Below are 17,888 nucleotides of genomic sequence, written 5' to 3'. Positions count from 1 at the left end.
CGTTGTCTGACTAATGAATCTACTATTTGGCCGAGCGGGGTAATCGCTCGGCCGATACTTCCACAATCTGGTTTCCATGCGCGCACCTTGGCCGAGCGGGATAACCATTCGGCTATATTAGCATTGTTCATGCGTGGTCTGCTTAGCTATGACTCAACTCTGCTGATCTGAGTATTGATGTAAGGCCGAGCAAGGTAGCCGCTCGGGTTGCTTCTACAAACACTTGGCGTTCATTCCTGTCTTGAGCGTCTTAGCTCAGCTGGTGGCCGAGCTAGTGATGATGTCGGATCGGGCCTCTCATATCTCGGTCGGGCGAACCACTCGCCCGCTCGACTTGTGATAGAAGGTGTTGACCGCCTTGACTTTGACCTCCATTGTGGCGAAGACCTCTTCCAAGGTGGGCCCCTCCTTATCATCGCATCACATGCCTCCCCTTTAAGTCTAGTCGAAGAAGGCCGCAGTCCGACTGACAGGATTATTACGTGATCAGGTTCCTTCCCGATCGGCCTTCCTTTCTGTACAGACTGATCAGGCTGGGCTTGACCCTTGCCGATCGGCCTTTTGAAGGTGGTCACTTGGTCATAAGCATGCTCCTTTGATCCGATCGGACAAGCAAAAGCCTACACTTGTAAACTTTTTCCTTCGTCTATCCTGGGAGAACGCAGGCTGGCCGGACGTCACCCTGATTTCTCGGGAAGCATGCAAATCTCTTTTGATTAAGGCGGAGCAGGTTCCCATGCCGGCCTTAATTGTCAACCCGTGGTAGCACCCCACGTGTCATGCCCGCAGCCGCCGCACGCCTGACGTGACAGGTATTGATTGCGACATTTGACGGTTTAAATTCAACGGTCGGATCTTCGCATAGGTTTTCACGACCTAGATCGGATGGCTCCAATCGACTGAGTACAACGCTTATAAGCCCACGGCGTCGGCTTCTCGCCCGCACTTGCATCTTCGTGTTTCCAACGACCGCTGCTCCTCTGCCCACTTCGCTCCGACGACCACATGTGTTTCTCTCCCGGCGATCTCTTCCTCTTTCAGTAAGCTCTCTCCTTTGCCTCTGTTTTGCTCTGTTCTAGTGGCCTTTCAGTGGTCTTTTCGTTCTTTCGGTTGCCTTTCTTCCGTTGTTTTTGCTTTATATCGCAATGGCGAGCTCTTCGCAACCGTCGATCATCGTTCATGGACTCTGGTACACCACCATGGAGTCCCGGTTTGATGCGGGCGACGCGGAGGCTCTGAAAAATACCTTTGAACTCCCTCTCGAGTACGAGATTGTTTTACCTTCTCCGTCCGATCAACCCAATGCTCCGTTGACCAGATGCATTTGTCTGTTCAGAGACCAATTTCTCGCCGGTCTACAGTTTCCTATCCATCCTTTTATTGTCGTCGTGTGTAAGTACTTCCGCATCTCCCTTCCTCAACTCGTTCCGAACTCCTTCCATCTGTTGTGCGACGCCATCATCCTATTCTGGTTGCACGACATTCCTCTCCTTCCATGAGTCTTTCACTACTTTTATTATCCCAAGCAATCTAAGTCGGGGACCTTCCTTTTTCAGTCTCAGGTCGGCCTAGTTTTCTTCGATAAAATGTCGACCTCTAATAAACATTGAAAAGAATTCATGTGGCGACCTGTTGGCAACTTGAAGTGGCGCCTCAGCCCGACCTGAAGCGATATAAGACCCAATCGGATTATCTTCATGTGGCTTCCATGCTGGCCGATCAGAAATATCACATCCACAAGCTGTTGCTGGAGGATGTATTGTACATTTTTGGCATGAGTCCGATCCGCACCGGGCTACCAGCCGGCCAGCCTAGGTAAGAGAGCCACTTTACTTGTTCCCTTTGATTCTAATTGATTTTTCTTACATTTTTGCAGTCGAAGTCATGTTGCGAGTCCGTCTGTTTGGTCCGACCAAGCTCAAGGATGTCGAAATCAACACGACGTTCGTTGAGGAACTAGCGAGCCATGGCCTCCATCCGATCGGCTCGCAGGAAGACCCGCAGGCTAGGATGCAGTAGCTCCTACGGTGGTGAGTGGGGCCACTGCTAGCTGAACAACCAACCTCAAAGTGGTTGGCAGAGCGCTTCCTCCATCAGAGCAACTCCCCCCTGCCTAGGCTGAAGACTCTGACTCATCGGGCGAGCCTCTCATAAGGCGCAAGAGGCGTCGGGCGGAGACTCCCTCTCGCTCCACTACTTCTGCCGTGGGGGCCGCCGAGAGGGTCGAGACATCAGCCCCCGCTATTTCGGAAATTGAGGAGGCAGCCTCATCAGATCGGACGCCTTCCTTCGTTGAGCCACCGCAGGGTGCGGTCGTCTCGTCGCCTGTGGCTTTCTTGCCGCCACCCTCACAACCACCGAGGGTTCTGAGGTTGGGCATTTGATCATTGGTATAGACGAGGGTTTAAGGTCGCTGCTCGACCGTTCTGGTGAGGACGAGGGTTTAAGGTCGCCGCTCGACTGTTGGTGGAGACGAGGGTTTAATGTCGCCGCTCGACCGTTGGTGTAGACGAGGGTTTAAGGTTGTCACTCGACCGTTGGTGGAGACATGCGTTTAACGTCGCCGTTCGACGATTTTGTGGAGACGAGGGTTTAAGGTCGCCGCTCGACCGTTGGTGTAGATGAGGGTTTAAGGTCACCGCTCGACCGTTGGTGGAGACACACGTTTAACGTCGCCGCTCGACGGTCTGTATATATTTCCACCCGGATTTAAGATCACCGCTCTACCATTGGCGGAGATGAGGTTTTAAGGTCGCCGCTCGACCGTTGGTGGAGACACACTTAAAAGAAGCCTTTGCTTTTTTAGTCAAACTTTTTCCTGCACTCAGCAAGCACACAGTAGCCACAAAATACAGGATTCACTTGTGCACCTCTCATCCAACCCTGTAGGGTTGCAGATGGTTCGGGCTCCAAGGCCTTTCGAGCTGCCTCCTCTCTTCGTCATCCAAATAATAGGCACCTGAACGAAGCTTCTGCACGACCTTAAATGGTCCTGCCCATGATGCCTCGAGCTTGGCGACATCGCCGACCGGCTTCACTTTCTTCCAGACGAGGTCGCCGACCTAGAAAGATCTTGGGATCACTCACCGATTATAATTCTGCCTCATACGCTGTCGGTAGGCTGTTAGCCGAACGACAGCTTTTGCTCGTGCTTCGTCCACCAAGTCGAGCTCCATTTACCTTCGTTCGGTGTTCCTTTGTCGTAGTGTTGCACCCAATCAGATTCTACTCCCATCTCCACTAGGACGACTGCTTCGCCACTGTACACCAACTGAAATGGGATTACGCCAGCCACCTCTTTCGGAGTCGTGCAGAGAGCCCATAAAATGTTGGGGAGTTCGTCGACCCAGCTACCTCCTATGTGGTCGAGCCGAGCGCGCAAGACTCGGAGGGTTTTTCGATTGGCGACTTCTACTTGCCCATTGCTCTGCGGATAGGTCACAGAAGTGAAGGCCTGCTGGATACCATATCCTTCGCACCACTCCCTGGGCCTTTGACCGACGAATTATCTTCCATTGTCTGAGACGAGTCGGCGAGGGATGCCGAACCGGTAGATGATGTTCTGCCATACGAACTTCATGACCATCTTCTCAGTTATTTTGGCTAGGGGCTCGGCTTCAACCCATTTAGAGAAGTAGTCCACCGCGACGAGCAGGAACTTCCGTTGACTGGTTGTCATAGGGAAAGACCCCACGATATCCATGACCCATTAGTCGAACAAGCACGATACCGTGGACACTTTCATTTTCTCAATTAGTCGGTGCGGCATGTCGTGGTACTTCTGGCAAGATAAGCAAGTGGCCACCGTCCGAGCGGCATCATCCTGGAGGGTTGACCAACAGTATTCAGCCAGAAGTATTTTTCGAGCCAACGTGCAGCTGCCCGGATGACCCCCACAAGCGCCTTGGTGTACCTCCTTCAAGATGTAATCGACGTCTTCTGATTCGACGCATTTGAGTAGGGGTCGGGCGAAGGCCTTCTTATAGAGCTGGTCGCTGATCAGGGTGAACCGACAGACTCTCTTCTTTATCAGGCGAGCATCCTCTGGATCGGTAGGCACAATCCCCGAACGTAAGAATTCTGTTAGGCCCGTCCTCCAGTCTTTTGGAAAGGTGATTCCCTCCATACGGTCGATGTGGGCCACCAGTGATACTTGCTCGATCGGCTGACCTATGACGATCGACGTTAATGAGCTGGCCAGCTTTACTAGCTCATCCGTCGCTTGATTATTCGATCGGGGGATCTTCTAGATAACCACCTCTTGAAAGTTGGCCTTCAGCTTTTTGAAAGCCTCTACATAGAGTCTTAACCGCGAGTTGCTTATTTCAAAGGTCCCGGATAGTTGCTGAGCGGCGAGTTGGGAGTCCGAGTGGATGAGGACCCTATCCGCTCCCACGTGCCGAGCTTCTTGTAGGTCAACTATCAGTGCCTCATATTCTGCTTCGTTGTTAGTAGCTCGGTAATCTAGCCGGACGGACAGCTGCATCCGATCTTCCCGAGGTGAGATGAGGATTAAGCCAATCCCGTTGCCCTACCGAGTGGGCGAGTCATCCACATATATCTTCTATGTCGCTGGTGGTTCGTTACTCTTGACTTCTATAACAAAATCCGTAAGGCCTGAACTTTGATCGTCGCTCGGAGCTGATATTGAATGTCAAACTCGCTAAGCTCAGTCGTCCACTTGATTAGTCGTTCGGACGCTTATGAATTGAGGAGGATTCTCCCTAGTGCACTATTAGCCAACACTATTATTGAGTGTGATAGAAAGTATGGGCGAAGCCTCCGCGCAGCGAGTACCAGTGCATAGGCCAATTTTTCGAGACCGGTGTAGCAAGATTCAGCGTCCTTCAATTTATGACTCAGAAAATATACAGGTTGTTGAACCTGGCCGCTCTGCCTGACTAAAGCCGATCCAACGACATGTTCATTGGATAAAAAATATATCCAGAGCGGCTCACCCGTGACTGGCTTGGCTAAAACAGGTAATGAGCTAAGATATGCCTTCAGCTCCTCCAGCGCTCGGTCGCATTCAGCGTCCCATTGGAATTTTGTGGCTTGGCGCAATATCTTGAAAAATGACAAGCTCTGATCGGATGACTTGGATATGAACCGGGACACTGTCATGATCCAACCGGTCAGCCTTTGAGCTTCCTTTAAGTTCCGAGGTGGAGGCATATTTTGCAAAGCGTGGACCTTACTGGGGTTGGCTTCGATGCCCCGCTCAGTGATAATGTAACCTAGGAAGTGACCACTCTTTGCGCCGAACAGACACTTGCTTGGGTTCAGCTTTATCCCTTATGCTCTTAACGTCTGACAGGTTTCATCGATATCTATGCATAGATTAGCCGCTCGGAGGGATTTGATGAGTATGTCATCGACATATACCTCCATGTTACGCCCAATCTGCCGTCGGAACACTTTGTTCATTAGCTTTTGGTAGATGACTCCAGCGTTCTTCAATTCGAACGACATGATGTTGTAGCAGTATGTCCCGTCGGCCGTGATGAAGCTAACCTTTTCTTAGTTTTCTCGGGCAAGCGGCACTTGATGGTATCCTTGATATACATCGAGCATGCAGATCAGCTCGCAGCCCGTTGTCGAGTCCACCAGTTGATCTATCCTGGGCAGCGAATAGAAATCCTTTGGGCATGCCTTGTTCAAGTCGCGGAAGTAGATGCAAACCCGTCATTTGTTGCTCGACTTAGAGACTAGTATCACATTGGCAAGCTAACTCGGGAACTAGACTTCCCTGATGTGGTCAGCCTCCAACAACATTTCTATCTCTGCCCGAATGATTACATTCTGCTCGGTGCTATAATCCCTATTCCTCTGCTTGATCGACCTAGTGTCAAGTCGGGCATGCAACTTGTGCTAGGTCACGCTCGGGGAGATGTCGGGCAGCTCATGTGTCAATCATGCGAACACGTCATAATTTCTCTTGACACAGAGGATCAATTCCACCTTCTGCTTCCCCTCTAGGTCGGTAGCCACGAAAGTCGTGGCTTCCGACCGGCTCGGGTAAATTTGCACCTTCTCCTTTTCTTCATATATCAAGGTAGGAGGTTTTTCGATAATAGCATTTACCTCTAGCCGTGGAGCTTTCCGTGCTGCTTTAGCCTCGGCTCTGACTATCTCCATGTAGCATCACTGAGCGGTCAGTTGGTCGCCCTTGACCTCGTCCACCTGGTCATCTACTGGGAATTTTATCTTCTGGCAGTACGTGGATACTACCATCCGGAATTCGTTGAGGGTCAGTCGACCCAAAATGACGTTGTAGGCCGAGGGTCCGTCCACAATTATGAAGTTGGTGGTCCGGGTCCTCCTCAACGGCTCTTCCCCCAGCGAGATGGCTAATCTTATTTGGCTGATCGACAAGACCTCATTGCCCATGAACCCGTAGAGCGGGATCGCCATGGGTAGTAGCTCGTTGCAATCAATCTGCAACTGATCAAATCCCTTCTTGAAAATGATATTTACCGAACTCCCCATGTTAACGAAGGTCCGATGGATGGTGTAGTTGGCGATCACCGCTCGGATGATCAAAGCATCGTCGTGAGGGATCTCAACCCCTTCCAGATCGTTTGGGCTGAAGCTGATCTGAGGTCCTTCGGTCTTCTCCTTGCTGCACCCGACGACGTGGATCTTCAACCGCCGAGCTTATGATTTCCAGGCCCGGTTGGAATCTTCGTCGGTCGGCCCCCTGACAATCATGCCTATCTCACCTCGGGAGGCATTATTTCGGTTCTCCTCTTCCCGAGCGGAGGGCCTATTCCGCTCGGACGGGATTCTGGAGGGATCGGTTTCCTCCCTTCGCTGATGGTGGTGGCCTCGGTCTCCCTTCTCTCTTCTCGCCGCTCGGTTGAACAACGACGGTCCCATCGATCGGGAGATGGAGAGTGACGGCGATACCCCCTAGGGGCCAATCGAATGACGATCGACGTCAGTCCTCAGCAGTCTCGTGTGTTGTGCGTTGTCGATTGATGGAATGAACAAAACATAGGCGTCCATACCTTGCCCTTTGACGCCTTGTGTCGGTCGAATGCCACATGTTGTACGGCGTGCGTCTGAGCCTCTTGATGTGGTCGTGCTCCCTCAACTCTTGGCCCCTTTGGCGACAGATGGCTGCTAGTCGGTCGACGCTCGGTTGGCATTGAATGCTCAATCGACACCTCCTTGGGCTTCTTCCATATTGATATACTCATTGGCATTTTTCAGCATGTGGTCGAAGTCCCGGGACAGCTTCCTAATAAGTGACCGGAAGAAGTCCCATTCAGCGAGCCCCTGGGTGAAGGCATTCATCATGGTTTCGGACGAGACCGAGGGGATATCCATGGCCACCTGGTTGAAGCGTTGGATGTACGCTCGGAGCGCTTCCTTGGGCCCTTGTTTTAGGGCGAAAAGGCTGGCGCTTGTCTTCTGATAACGTCGGCTGTTGGCAAAGAGGTGCTGAAGGCGGCTTGGAAATCTTTGAAACTTTGTATCGAGTCGTCCGACAGCCTTTTGAACCACCGCTGTGCCAATCTGGAGAGAGTCATGAGAAAGACTCTGCACTTTACTCCATTCGTGTACTGGTGCAGCGTAGCCTCATTGTCGAACCGATCCAGATGATCATCTGGGTCGGTCATCCCGTTGTATGTCCCGATCACCAACGAGGTATAGTGTCGAGGCAGAAGGTCTTATAAGATTTCCTCTGAGAACTGTCTGTTGATCCATTCGGGGGATGCGACACTCATCAGATGATGACCCCAACTCATGATGTGCTTGAGCTATCTCCGAGGGGTTTCAAACAGGGCCCGATGGAAAGGGATTGGCGCGGGCGGCGCCTCCCCTTGGGTGTCGGTTGGTCTGCGATTCTGCCCCCATACAGAGAGTTGCTCCGCTCTGTCTTCTTGCCCCGCTCGTCGATCGGCCGCTGAGGTCGCCGGTTGCGATGCTAGCCGATCGGCGATCGCTTGTTGTTGTTGCTGCTCCATTATTTTTGCTGCTCGTGCTTGCACGAGCATCTCTAACTCCTCTTGTGTGAGCGTCACGGTGGTTAGCCATCCAACGTCTTCCATTTCCTCGGCTTGGATTCAAGTGACGTTCCCACAGACGGCGCCAAATATGATCCTGTCCGAAAGTCAAGGAGGTGGATGCTGGGGCGCTCCTGCTGACCTCCGCGGGACTTTGCTCCTGCCTGCAACACAAGCAGTGTCAGTGCCGAGCCAGGGAAGGGATCCCCGACGATGACCCTCCGACGCTCAAGTTAGTCTCTGGCGAAGCAAGAAGCAACGAAAACTATAGCGCAACTGTAGAGATCGCGAGAAAAGCATACCTCCGCCGATGCCTTGACCCCCCTTTATATAGGGCTCCTGTAGCGTGTGTGCACGCTTCTTAAAGCAGGCACGCAATCCCAAGCTTTCCCTAAAGAGACACGTTAGTAAAGTGTTCCTGACATAGTATCTTAATGTGCCGAGCATATCTCTGAAATGACAGTGGAAGCTTCTGCCATACGATCTTCTGCCTGGTCATGCCGCCCGTCGGCGGCACTAACTCCCAAAAGGATGTTGAAGGATATCCTGTGGTGTATGTTGTTCAGCCGAACGGGATGGCCGCTCGGCTGAGAGTTCCCTGCCTCAATGTTGTCCGTTGCTGGGCCGAGCGGGATGGTCGTTCGGCTTGAATCTCCGTTGTCTAACTGATGAATTTACTACTCGGCCGAGTGAGGTAACCGCTCGGCCGATACTTCCACTGTCTAGTTGCCATGCGCGCACCTTAGCCGAGCGGGATAGTCGTTCGACTATATTAGCATTGTTCATGCGTGGTCTGCTCAACTATGACTCAACTCTGTTGATTTAAGTATTGATGTAAGGTCGAGCGGGGTAGTCGCTCGGCTTGCTTCTGCAAACACTTGGCGTTCATTCCTGTCTTGAGTGTCTTAGCTCAGCTGGTGGTCGAGCTAGTGATGATATTGGATCGGGCCTCTCATATCTCGGTTAGGCGAACCATTCGCCCGCTCGACCTGTGATTGTGTTGGATGCTACTGGGAATATCGTACCAGTTCCCCTATACAAAAATTTTATACAAGTCCTGAACCATTCCTAACAACCTATTGTGTTCTTTAGAAATTAAATTTGGAATTGCAAACGGAACTTAACATTATTGATTCCAAATTCAACTTATCTGTTCTTAGTGGTTTGGACTTGGATCGCAAACGATGCTTAACATTATTGATCCAAATCCACCCCATGTTACAAATTCAATTAAATATTAATTTCAGAGATTGGCTTCCAGGTTAAATATGGCGAGGCACTAGGCCTTCTTGGGTATAGGAGCATCCACCACTTCTTAGACAAAGCCTTTCAATGAAATTTAATATTTAATTTCCTTATAGTAACCCTAGGTTTAACCAAAAGAACAATCGAATCACAAATTTGAAAAACAAAAGAAACACAAAATCGAAAACATAAATTCCATTACCTAGATTCATTAGCCTCTTGTGTTTGGTATTTTAAGATCTAAATAAAAGGATGAACCAGTTATGATGTGGAAACTAATAACTAGTTATATCTTTTATAGCTTATAGACATCACGATCTTCTGTCGTATTCCTCTTCTTATCTCGGACGTCGTGTAGGTGACGATCTACCGAGACGAGAATCCACCCAAGCTTCATTCTTCTTCAAGCAAGTTTCAGCCACCATAAGAACTCCAAGAGAAGATGAGGTTCGGCCACCAGCACCAAGCTTCAAGGGATGTTAGAAACAAAGCCTCCTATCTCTCCTTCTTCTTCTAACAAGATCCGGCCACCACCAAGCTCCTTGAGATGAGATGCTGCCCGCCACCAAGGAAGAAGAATAGGAGAAGATGAAGGATGAGAGGGTCGGCCACACCACCAAGGAATAGAAGAAGGGAATACTAGATTATGTGTTATGAGGTGAGGAATCTCTACCCTCTCTTTTATATTCCTTGGTCTTGGCAAATAAGGAGAGTTTTATTAAAACTTCCTTATTCTCTTTGCCAATGAAAGGAAAGTTTAATAAAAATTTCCCTTTTAAACTACACATGGCCGGCCACCTTAATCCCTCCAATCAAGGAAAGTTTTAAACACAAAATTAAAACTTCCTAATTTGTTTCCGGAAATTTTTAAAATAAAAATTTCTCTCTAAAAAATTCCCTTCATGGTTGGTCATAAAAGGAAACTTTTATAAATTAAAATCTCTCTATTAAAACATGTGGTTGATTTACAAAAAGGAAAGTTTTCTCTAAAATTAAAATCTTCCTTTCAATCTACAAATAAGGAAAGATATCAAATCTTTTCTTAATCTTTTGTAGAAACTATAAAAGGAAATATTTAAAATTTTAAACTCTCTTTTAATGGTTTAAAAGGAAAGTTTTATCAAAAATTAAAATATTCCTTTTAACTACAAATAAGGAAAGATATCAAACGTTTCTTTTAATGTTTTGTAGAAAACTATAAAAAGAAAGATTTAAATTTTAAACTCTCTTTTAAAATCATGGCTTCCACATAAGAAAGATTTAAAAAAAATAAAATCCTTTTTAATTTATTTTGGTCGGCCACACCAAGCTTGGGTTCAAGCTAGGGCCGACCACCATCTCACCTTGATTTGGTCGGCCCTAGCTTGGGCTCCAAGCTAGGCTTGGCCGGCCATCTTAAGGTGGGTATGGGTGGATATAACACTTTATAAAGAGGTTACGACAGGGATCAAGAGGAGGAATTGGTTTTGGTCTCCCGATGAACTTGAGCTTCCCATGTTCGCCCCGAACACCCAACTCGAGTTCATCAATAATATCTCATTCCACTAAAGAGTTATTATTGAACTACCGTACCAATCCCATATTACTATATGAGCTCCTTCTTATCATGAGTGTGTTAATCTCCCTGTGTTTAAGATATCGAATGTCCACTAAATAAATGAGTTACTGACAACTCACTTAATTAATATCTAGCTCCAAGAGTAGTACCACTCAACCTTATTGTCATGTCGGACTAAGTCCACTTGCAGGGTTTACATGACAATCCTTATGAACTCCTCTTGGGGATATTATCAATCTAAATTACTATGACACAGTTTCCTTCTATAATCAACAACATACACTATAAATAATATCATTTCCCAACTTATCGAGCCTCTTGATTTATCGAACTAAATCTCACTCATTGATAAGTCAAAGAAATAAATACTAGATATATTTGCTTGTTATTATATCAAGATTAAGAGCACACACTTCCATAATAACAAAAGTCTTGTTTTTTATTCAGTCAGTATAAAAAGAACTTACCTTAAATGGTCCTACTCAATACACTCAGAGTGTACTAGTGTAATTTTATAGTTAAGATAAATTAATACTAAATTACACTACGACTATTGCAATGGTTTGTTCATTTTCATCTTAGTCGTGAGCTACTATTTATAATTTATAAGGAATTGATAACATGATCTTCTGTATGTAACACCACACACCATGTTATCTACAATATAAATTAATTGCGCCCCCAGGGCGTAGCACAGACGGTGGGCGCATGGTATCTCTGGCGTAATGGCCAGGGGTCGATTCTCAGGAACTGACGACCTGGGGTTTACCCCGCCATGCGCCTATGGCCTGTGTACCTGCATGAACCTCCCTCCATATCCGTGGGGCCGGCACTAGGGGGGCCGCTAAGGTAGCGGATCTACCTTACAATATAAATTAATTGAACAATTACACTTAACATACAAATGTAGACATTTGACCAATGTGATTCTTTATTTCAAAATAAATGTTTACAAAAAGTTAAACTTTTAGTATACACTCTAACAAGGGGGTGTTGACCGCCTTGACTTTGACCTCTATTGTGACGAAGATCTCTCCCAAGGTGGGCCTCTCCTTATCACCGCATCAATAACTTATGTCAATTAATTCTAAGGTGACCATTATGTAAATTGGAAAGCGCCGAATGACCTATTAATCCAACGTTCTTAAGTGAATCGTCGGTTAAAATATCCTACCGCTACATCATTTCCCCAGAGGGTTATACTAAATAAAAAAGATAACTCAATACATACAAATAATCAAACCATATTAAATTTATTATACACAATTTTATCCTCCATTCTACTCAAATTTGCTATTAAAAAATCATACACAAATAATTTTACCATTATAAATAACTTTAGATAATTTTAAATTAAATTAAATTCTTAACAAATGAAAAGGTATAGTTGTGAAATAATCCTTTTTGACTTAATTAAACAATTATTAACTTATTTCTTAGACCCTTTTTATGTTATTAGTATAGTGTAGAGTAGGAAAGACCATCAATAATGTGAAAAAATCACTCATATATGTAATTGCAAACATCTTATCAAATCATGTGTAACAATGTGAAAGTCAACAAGAGGACCAGCTCATTTCAAAATTGCCCTCATCAGGCATAGTATCAATTTCTGCAAAGCACAAGTTACTTTCACAAAGTTCCTTTGGCATCTAGACAATTCCGGAGGAGAATTGTCAAGTATTGGTAGTCTATACGAGGATCAGGGTAGAAGAGCCACTGTTGCAGTCCTATAGACCAGCATCATGCATGAACCTCCCATAGACCAGCATCATGCATGAACCTCCCATAGACCAGCATCATGCATGAACCTCGGCATGGATTGAATGGTTGTTCTTCTGAGGTATGGCAGTTTATTGCCTTTGGGGGCTTTCAGTTTGCTACTAATCAGCCTGCTCGGGTAAGGTGAATGAGGGTGGTGGCTGCTGCTCGAAAACTTTGACATGGCATAGCTTGCCACCAACTTCGTCGGCAAATGTTATTCTCCTCTTCTTTTGAGTACCGTTGGATGGAAAAGTTGATTTGTTGTCTGTTGACCTCTGCAGTTAACATAAAATGGCAGCAAATCTCATGTTTGAGGTACTTTTGGATTGTTGTTATGAAAATAAGAAAAGTAAAAAACTTACTATTATTTTACAGAAACGAATGCAGTCCTTTTTCATTATAGACAACCATTTCTTAGTGGTCTTTTCAAGTTCAGAAGCATCTTCAGTAGCTGCCTTTATCTGTCAATGGTAAAGCTCAATCATAAAGTACAAGCATCTCATGAAAGAATGAAAGGATAGCAATGATCATAAGTGAATAAAAGTGAAGTACTTCAAAAAGTTGAAAATAGTCTGGATGTTTCAACACAGAGTTCAAGCTCTTCATTTACAACCTAAAATAATTCTACTTCAAGAAATAATGGCAGGAAAAGAAGAGTTGACCATAATAAGTTGAGATGGGGAAAATTCCAGTGAGACAAATCTAAGCATCTAGACCACCTCCTTTTAAGTTAGGCTTGGTTTGGATTGTGATGGTTCGGTCGTGTTATGTTTCCTTTGTTAGGAAGCTTAATTCTTATCCCTCCTTTTTCTTTCTCCAATTTATGTTTGAACTCTTCCATTTCCTCCACATACATGGAATTTTATCCTCTCCCCTCTCCTTTACCATCCAAGTATCTTATCATACAGTTCGCTTGCCTTCCCTTTACTTGATAATTATCAAACATGCTCCAGTGACATAAATGATGTGAAAACTGTAAAAACAGATTGAATCGTATAAATGGAATGCAGCTGAATTGATTGTACCTCCTCAGTAGCAAATGATGCATTTAGGAAAGATTGTGCTTGTGAAGTGACAGTTGTTTCTGCAATGGTCTTCATGGTATTCAATTTCTTCAAGAGCTGTGTAGCAATTCTTTCTATGTCGTGCATTTGCCGCTCTGAAAATTCAATGATTTTCTCCATATCCATGTCAGTTGTTGAAGGCATCTTTCCAGAAATTTCCTGGAACTTGAGAGTTGTTTTCCCAACTGGAGTGACATTTGAATGATCCCAAGGCTTCTTATTCGCATGATCATGGTGCATAAGCAATTCAGATTCCTTCTTACTTGGAATGCATGAGGGTTTCTTTACATTGAGCAATTTGTCTAATAACAGACTCTTCCTTTTTTCAGGGGAATCTTTAATCAAAATGGATAGTGGTCAGCAAAATTGAGAAAAGGAAATAAACTTAAATATACACAAAAATGATGCCTACCAGTTAATTGACTGTCATCTTGCAATCCAATATCACTCAACGCCTGACAAAGCTTTTCCTGAGAGGTGGGAGAAATTGTCTGCTACACAGCAAATGATAAAATGTGACCTTATATATACATTATGAGCAATATACAAGTGCAAAAAGAAATAACCAAACCTTCCTATATGATAGTAGCTTTATTGGACTATGATCTTCCAACATCTCTTCATCACATTTAGGTTGTTCATTCCTTGTTTCAACCACAATAGATATTGAACTCATAGTTTGCAGATTTGAATTGGCATCCAACTTTTCTCCCACTACATAATTTGAGTTTTCTGTATCCTTCACTGAAGTATCATTGGTGTATTGCGGAATTCCGCTTGCATTAGCAAACAGAGGAGCTGCTGTAGAAGATTGTGCATTAGGTTCAGCCAACCCATCTGAATTAGTTGAATTACAGATTCGAGATGAGGAATTGGTTCCTTTATCTGCTTGCTCTGTCAAATTGTTTTCCACTTTACAGAAAGATTCCACCTTGCTTGAGCTTTCAACAGAACTACAGGACTCACTCATTGCACTGAAGCACATCTGGGAGGATGGTACAGATTCAAGTGAATTTGTTGATGCATCATTAATTAACTCACAACATGAATTTTCATTCCCCTGCAAAAATATTTCTGCCAACCCATATACTTCCTTGCACTGTAGGTTATGAGTGTTAGTTACATCTTTCACCTGAAAGCATATCGGTATACTAGGATGATTACTCTCTTCCACTTCAATCCCACGAGTAACTTCATCCAGTAAAAATGTCCTTTGAGTCTCATTTTTGCTTCTGTTTGTAAGATTAGTCTCCATCGTAGTAGAGACAACCTCCTCATTGCAACTATCAGGAGAAGCTCTCATCGCTTCTGAAACTGATGGAATATTGTTCTGGTTTGGCAGTGAACTATTGTCCCTCTCCAGACTAATATGTTCTTTGCCAATGTCATGAATATTCCTATTATTTTCAGGTTCAGTATCTTCTCTGGATTCTCCATCAGCTTGATATATTTCAAATTTATTAGGCATTGGAGGAAGCTGCTTATCTTCAAAAACGTCTTCATCAGGTCTAACAAGAGGACTATTAAAAAATTCTTCAGGAAGGTCATGATTTTTTATAACAACAATATTGTAGATAGGAGAGTCGACATGAATGTTAGAAGAGGCTTTATGACATTCATCCATAGAGAGGTTAGTTGAACTAATTTGATTGTGTTTCTGAAGCAAACCAATCATTGAGGTAGCGGAGACAACATGATTAGCTTCAGTTTGATAATTCAATGAACTTTCCACGATGTCAGTTTTAGCATGACAAAATGTTTTATGAACGTCAGCACAAATAGGATCTCCCTTTAGAACAAGGGCTGCACCATCTTCCAAAAAGTGGGTTCCTGCAGTATCCCAAAATTTTCTTGATAAAAGCTAGAGAAAGTTGGAAAAAAAACATTTTTACAGAATTCTATTATTCGAAAAGGAGTTAATTCAGAATGCCATGAATAGAATTTATCATCTAGGTTGACAATGAAAGTTTTTTCTCAAGAAAGGTTATTGGGAGAATTACAGAAAAAAAATGAGATCTCACCTCCTGTAGAATTTGAGTCTACATGTGTAGTGTCCTCTGAAACTTTCATTTCGGTTGATGTGTTGTCTTTTATTGCAAGTAAACACCCTTGCTCGGTATCTGCTAGTTGACATGATGAAGATGTAGAAACCAAAGGATCTAAAGATATAAATGCAGATTTTCTTCGCTTATTGTGGCCAATAGATCCTTTCAAATTCCTTCGCTTTAAGTTGATAATAGGTTCCTCAAGATCAGGTTCTTCTTGCTTTACTTTAACATCAGAGACACCTTTTAGGAAATTCTGTGTCTTCTTTCTACACCTTTTACGTAGAACCTTCAGAGGAATGTCAATTTGATCATCTGAGGTACCTGAAGTATAAGATTCAACTTGTTCACGTGGTTTGCATAAAAAAGTTTCGTCTTCTGTTTCCATCATCTCAGTCTTTATCGGTTTTCTAAGGCCAGAATCAGCGTTGTTATCGTATTTCTGGATTTCTGAAGATCCATCCACTAGTTTAACATCTGATTCATATACTTGTTGTAAGGATTTGAGTCTGGCAGATCTCCGTGTGGGCTGCACTTCATGAAGTCTAGACGTTGAGCCCTTCATCGTTCAACCGACACAAGTGAATATTAGGAAGATGCAACTAAAAATCCTGAAAAAAGGTATACAGCACAGGTAGATTTCTTCTTCAGCTCCAGATCCACTTAGTTTTTTCCAAGATTATTCCTGTAGTTCATTATGAAGATATTAGATGATGGAGCGAACGTAGTTAATATTGTGGCATTCTTTATATGTTTGATATGTAAACAGAAAAAAAAAAGAAGTAATTTCCGAGTCCAAATAGCAATAATGCAGACATTGAGAAACGAACAAGCATATCATTTTCCAAACCATCACAGCAACGAGCGCTACTCAAGAGAGAAACCAAACCCTGATCCCAAAAAAACACGAAATTTGGATCCATACTCAAGAGAGAAACGAAGCTCTGATCCCCCAAAAAACGAAATCTGGATCTCTACTCGAGAGAGAACCAACCTCTGATCTCCCAAAGGATCACAAATTAGAAACTTTTTCCTCTATTTTTATCAAACGGAACTTCAAAACCTACCAAAAGATGAAACTCACGTGAGACCTAGAAATAAAAGGGAGATCTAACCTTAGGAGAAGCGGTATTTCTCGATGACAAGGAAGACGGTGGAAGAGATGAAGAGGGAACCAGCCAAGCACGATAGATCTTCCATCGGAGCGAAACGGGGAGTATAGAGTGAGAGAAAAAAAAGAGGAAAGGACTAAAGGAGGCGGGACTTGAACCAGCGGGGAACAGAGTTTGGCGCCATTGTTTGGCGCGAAAAAGGATGGACTTCTATTCGGCTTGGAGTAGCGATTACGATTCGAAATCGATGATTAGATCTTTGGATCGATTCGATAATTTTTTAACAGATCTGACTTTTAATATTAATTATCCAAAAGAATTATGATTTATGGTTGAGAATCATCAATTTAGTATTCAATTTAGGGTTCATCGAATTTAAGATTATTATTTTAAAAAGTTTAAAATTTATAAAAAAAATAATTTACATGTATTTAAGTTGCTCATATATCTAAAATCCTAGATATATCGTCATCATTACTTCTTGTATTTTGGGTATCAAAATTTGCTGGAGCTTATTATTGATAAATTGAATATAATAATTCTCATATGGATTTTCTTGTCCTTCGAAGTTGAGATGATGAAGATCTTCTTTTCATTATAATTAAAAAATTAAAGTGGTAGATGATTGTGATTTCAAAATTGAAAAATTAAAATAAAAAATATATTGTGAAAATAATACAATGGGCTCTTTATTAAAGAATTTAGGTAATAAAGGACATTAAATCATAGTTATTAATAAAAAAAATGATAAACAATATGAGCCACTAAAAAAACTCTTCCCCAACAATTAGACCTGTTCCTCCTCGAAGATGAGTTGACGGACATTGAGAAAGTGGTGCTCACGCTGATCAGGTGTTGACTGAAGGTGACGTGGATCTCCGCCAAGTTAAACCTGTAACCACAAGTCGTTAGTGTCGAGCCAGTGATGGGTTTCCCGGCGATGGTCCTTCGACACTCAAGTCAGGCAACGGCAAGTGAATGAAGAATGAAGTGGAGAAGAAAGAGCAGCAACGTAACTATAGCTACAGTAGTGAACGTACCTCCGTCGAAACCTGGGGGTCCTTATATAGAGCTCCCGGGAGGCGTGT

The 17,888-nt window shown here is 44.2% G+C and overlaps 1 protein-coding gene across 2 annotated transcripts; it reads right to left on the bottom strand.

The window, feature by feature from the left end:
* Positions 1–12,324: 12,324 nt before the first annotated feature.
* Positions 12,325–16,920, bottom strand: LOC122046676. 2 transcript variants are annotated; one of them, XM_042607474.1, is made up of 7 exons: positions 16,804–16,920; positions 15,665–16,373; positions 14,215–15,473; positions 14,056–14,137; positions 13,605–13,978; positions 12,942–13,040; positions 12,325–12,854 (listed from the first exon to the last, which is right to left on the bottom strand). In XM_042607474.1, the coding sequence occupies exons 2-7, from the start codon at positions 16,251–16,253 to the stop codon at positions 12,699–12,701; spliced, it is 2,559 nt and encodes an 852-aa protein (XP_042463408.1). In that variant the 5' UTR covers positions 16,254–16,373; positions 16,804–16,920; the 3' UTR covers positions 12,325–12,698. The 2 variants fall into 2 exon arrangements, with proteins under 2 accessions (XP_042463408.1, XP_042463409.1); XM_042607475.1 differs by having other exon boundaries at positions 14,056–14,134.
* Positions 16,921–17,888: the final 968 nt, after the last annotated feature.

Source organism: Zingiber officinale, chromosome 2B (genome assembly GCF_018446385.1).
Source record: "Zingiber officinale cultivar Zhangliang chromosome 2B, Zo_v1.1, whole genome shotgun sequence".
NCBI lineage: Eukaryota > Viridiplantae > Streptophyta > Magnoliopsida > Zingiberales > Zingiberaceae > Zingiber > Zingiber officinale.
This window is presented reverse-complemented; position numbering and strand designations above follow the sequence as displayed.

Coding starts and splice junctions, on each gene's coding strand:
- LOC122046676 (XM_042607474.1), bottom strand. CDS start 16,253: ATGAAGGGCTCAACGTCTAGACTTCATGAAGTGCAGCCCACACGGAGA. Junction 13,979..14,055: donor AGATGACAGTCAATTAACTG/GTAGGCATCATT, acceptor TTTTGATTAAAG/ATTCCCCTGAAAAAAGGAAG. Junction 12,855..12,941: donor TTCGTTTCTGTAAAATAATA/GTAAGTTTTTTA, acceptor TGTTAACTGCAG/AGGTCAACAGACAACAAATC.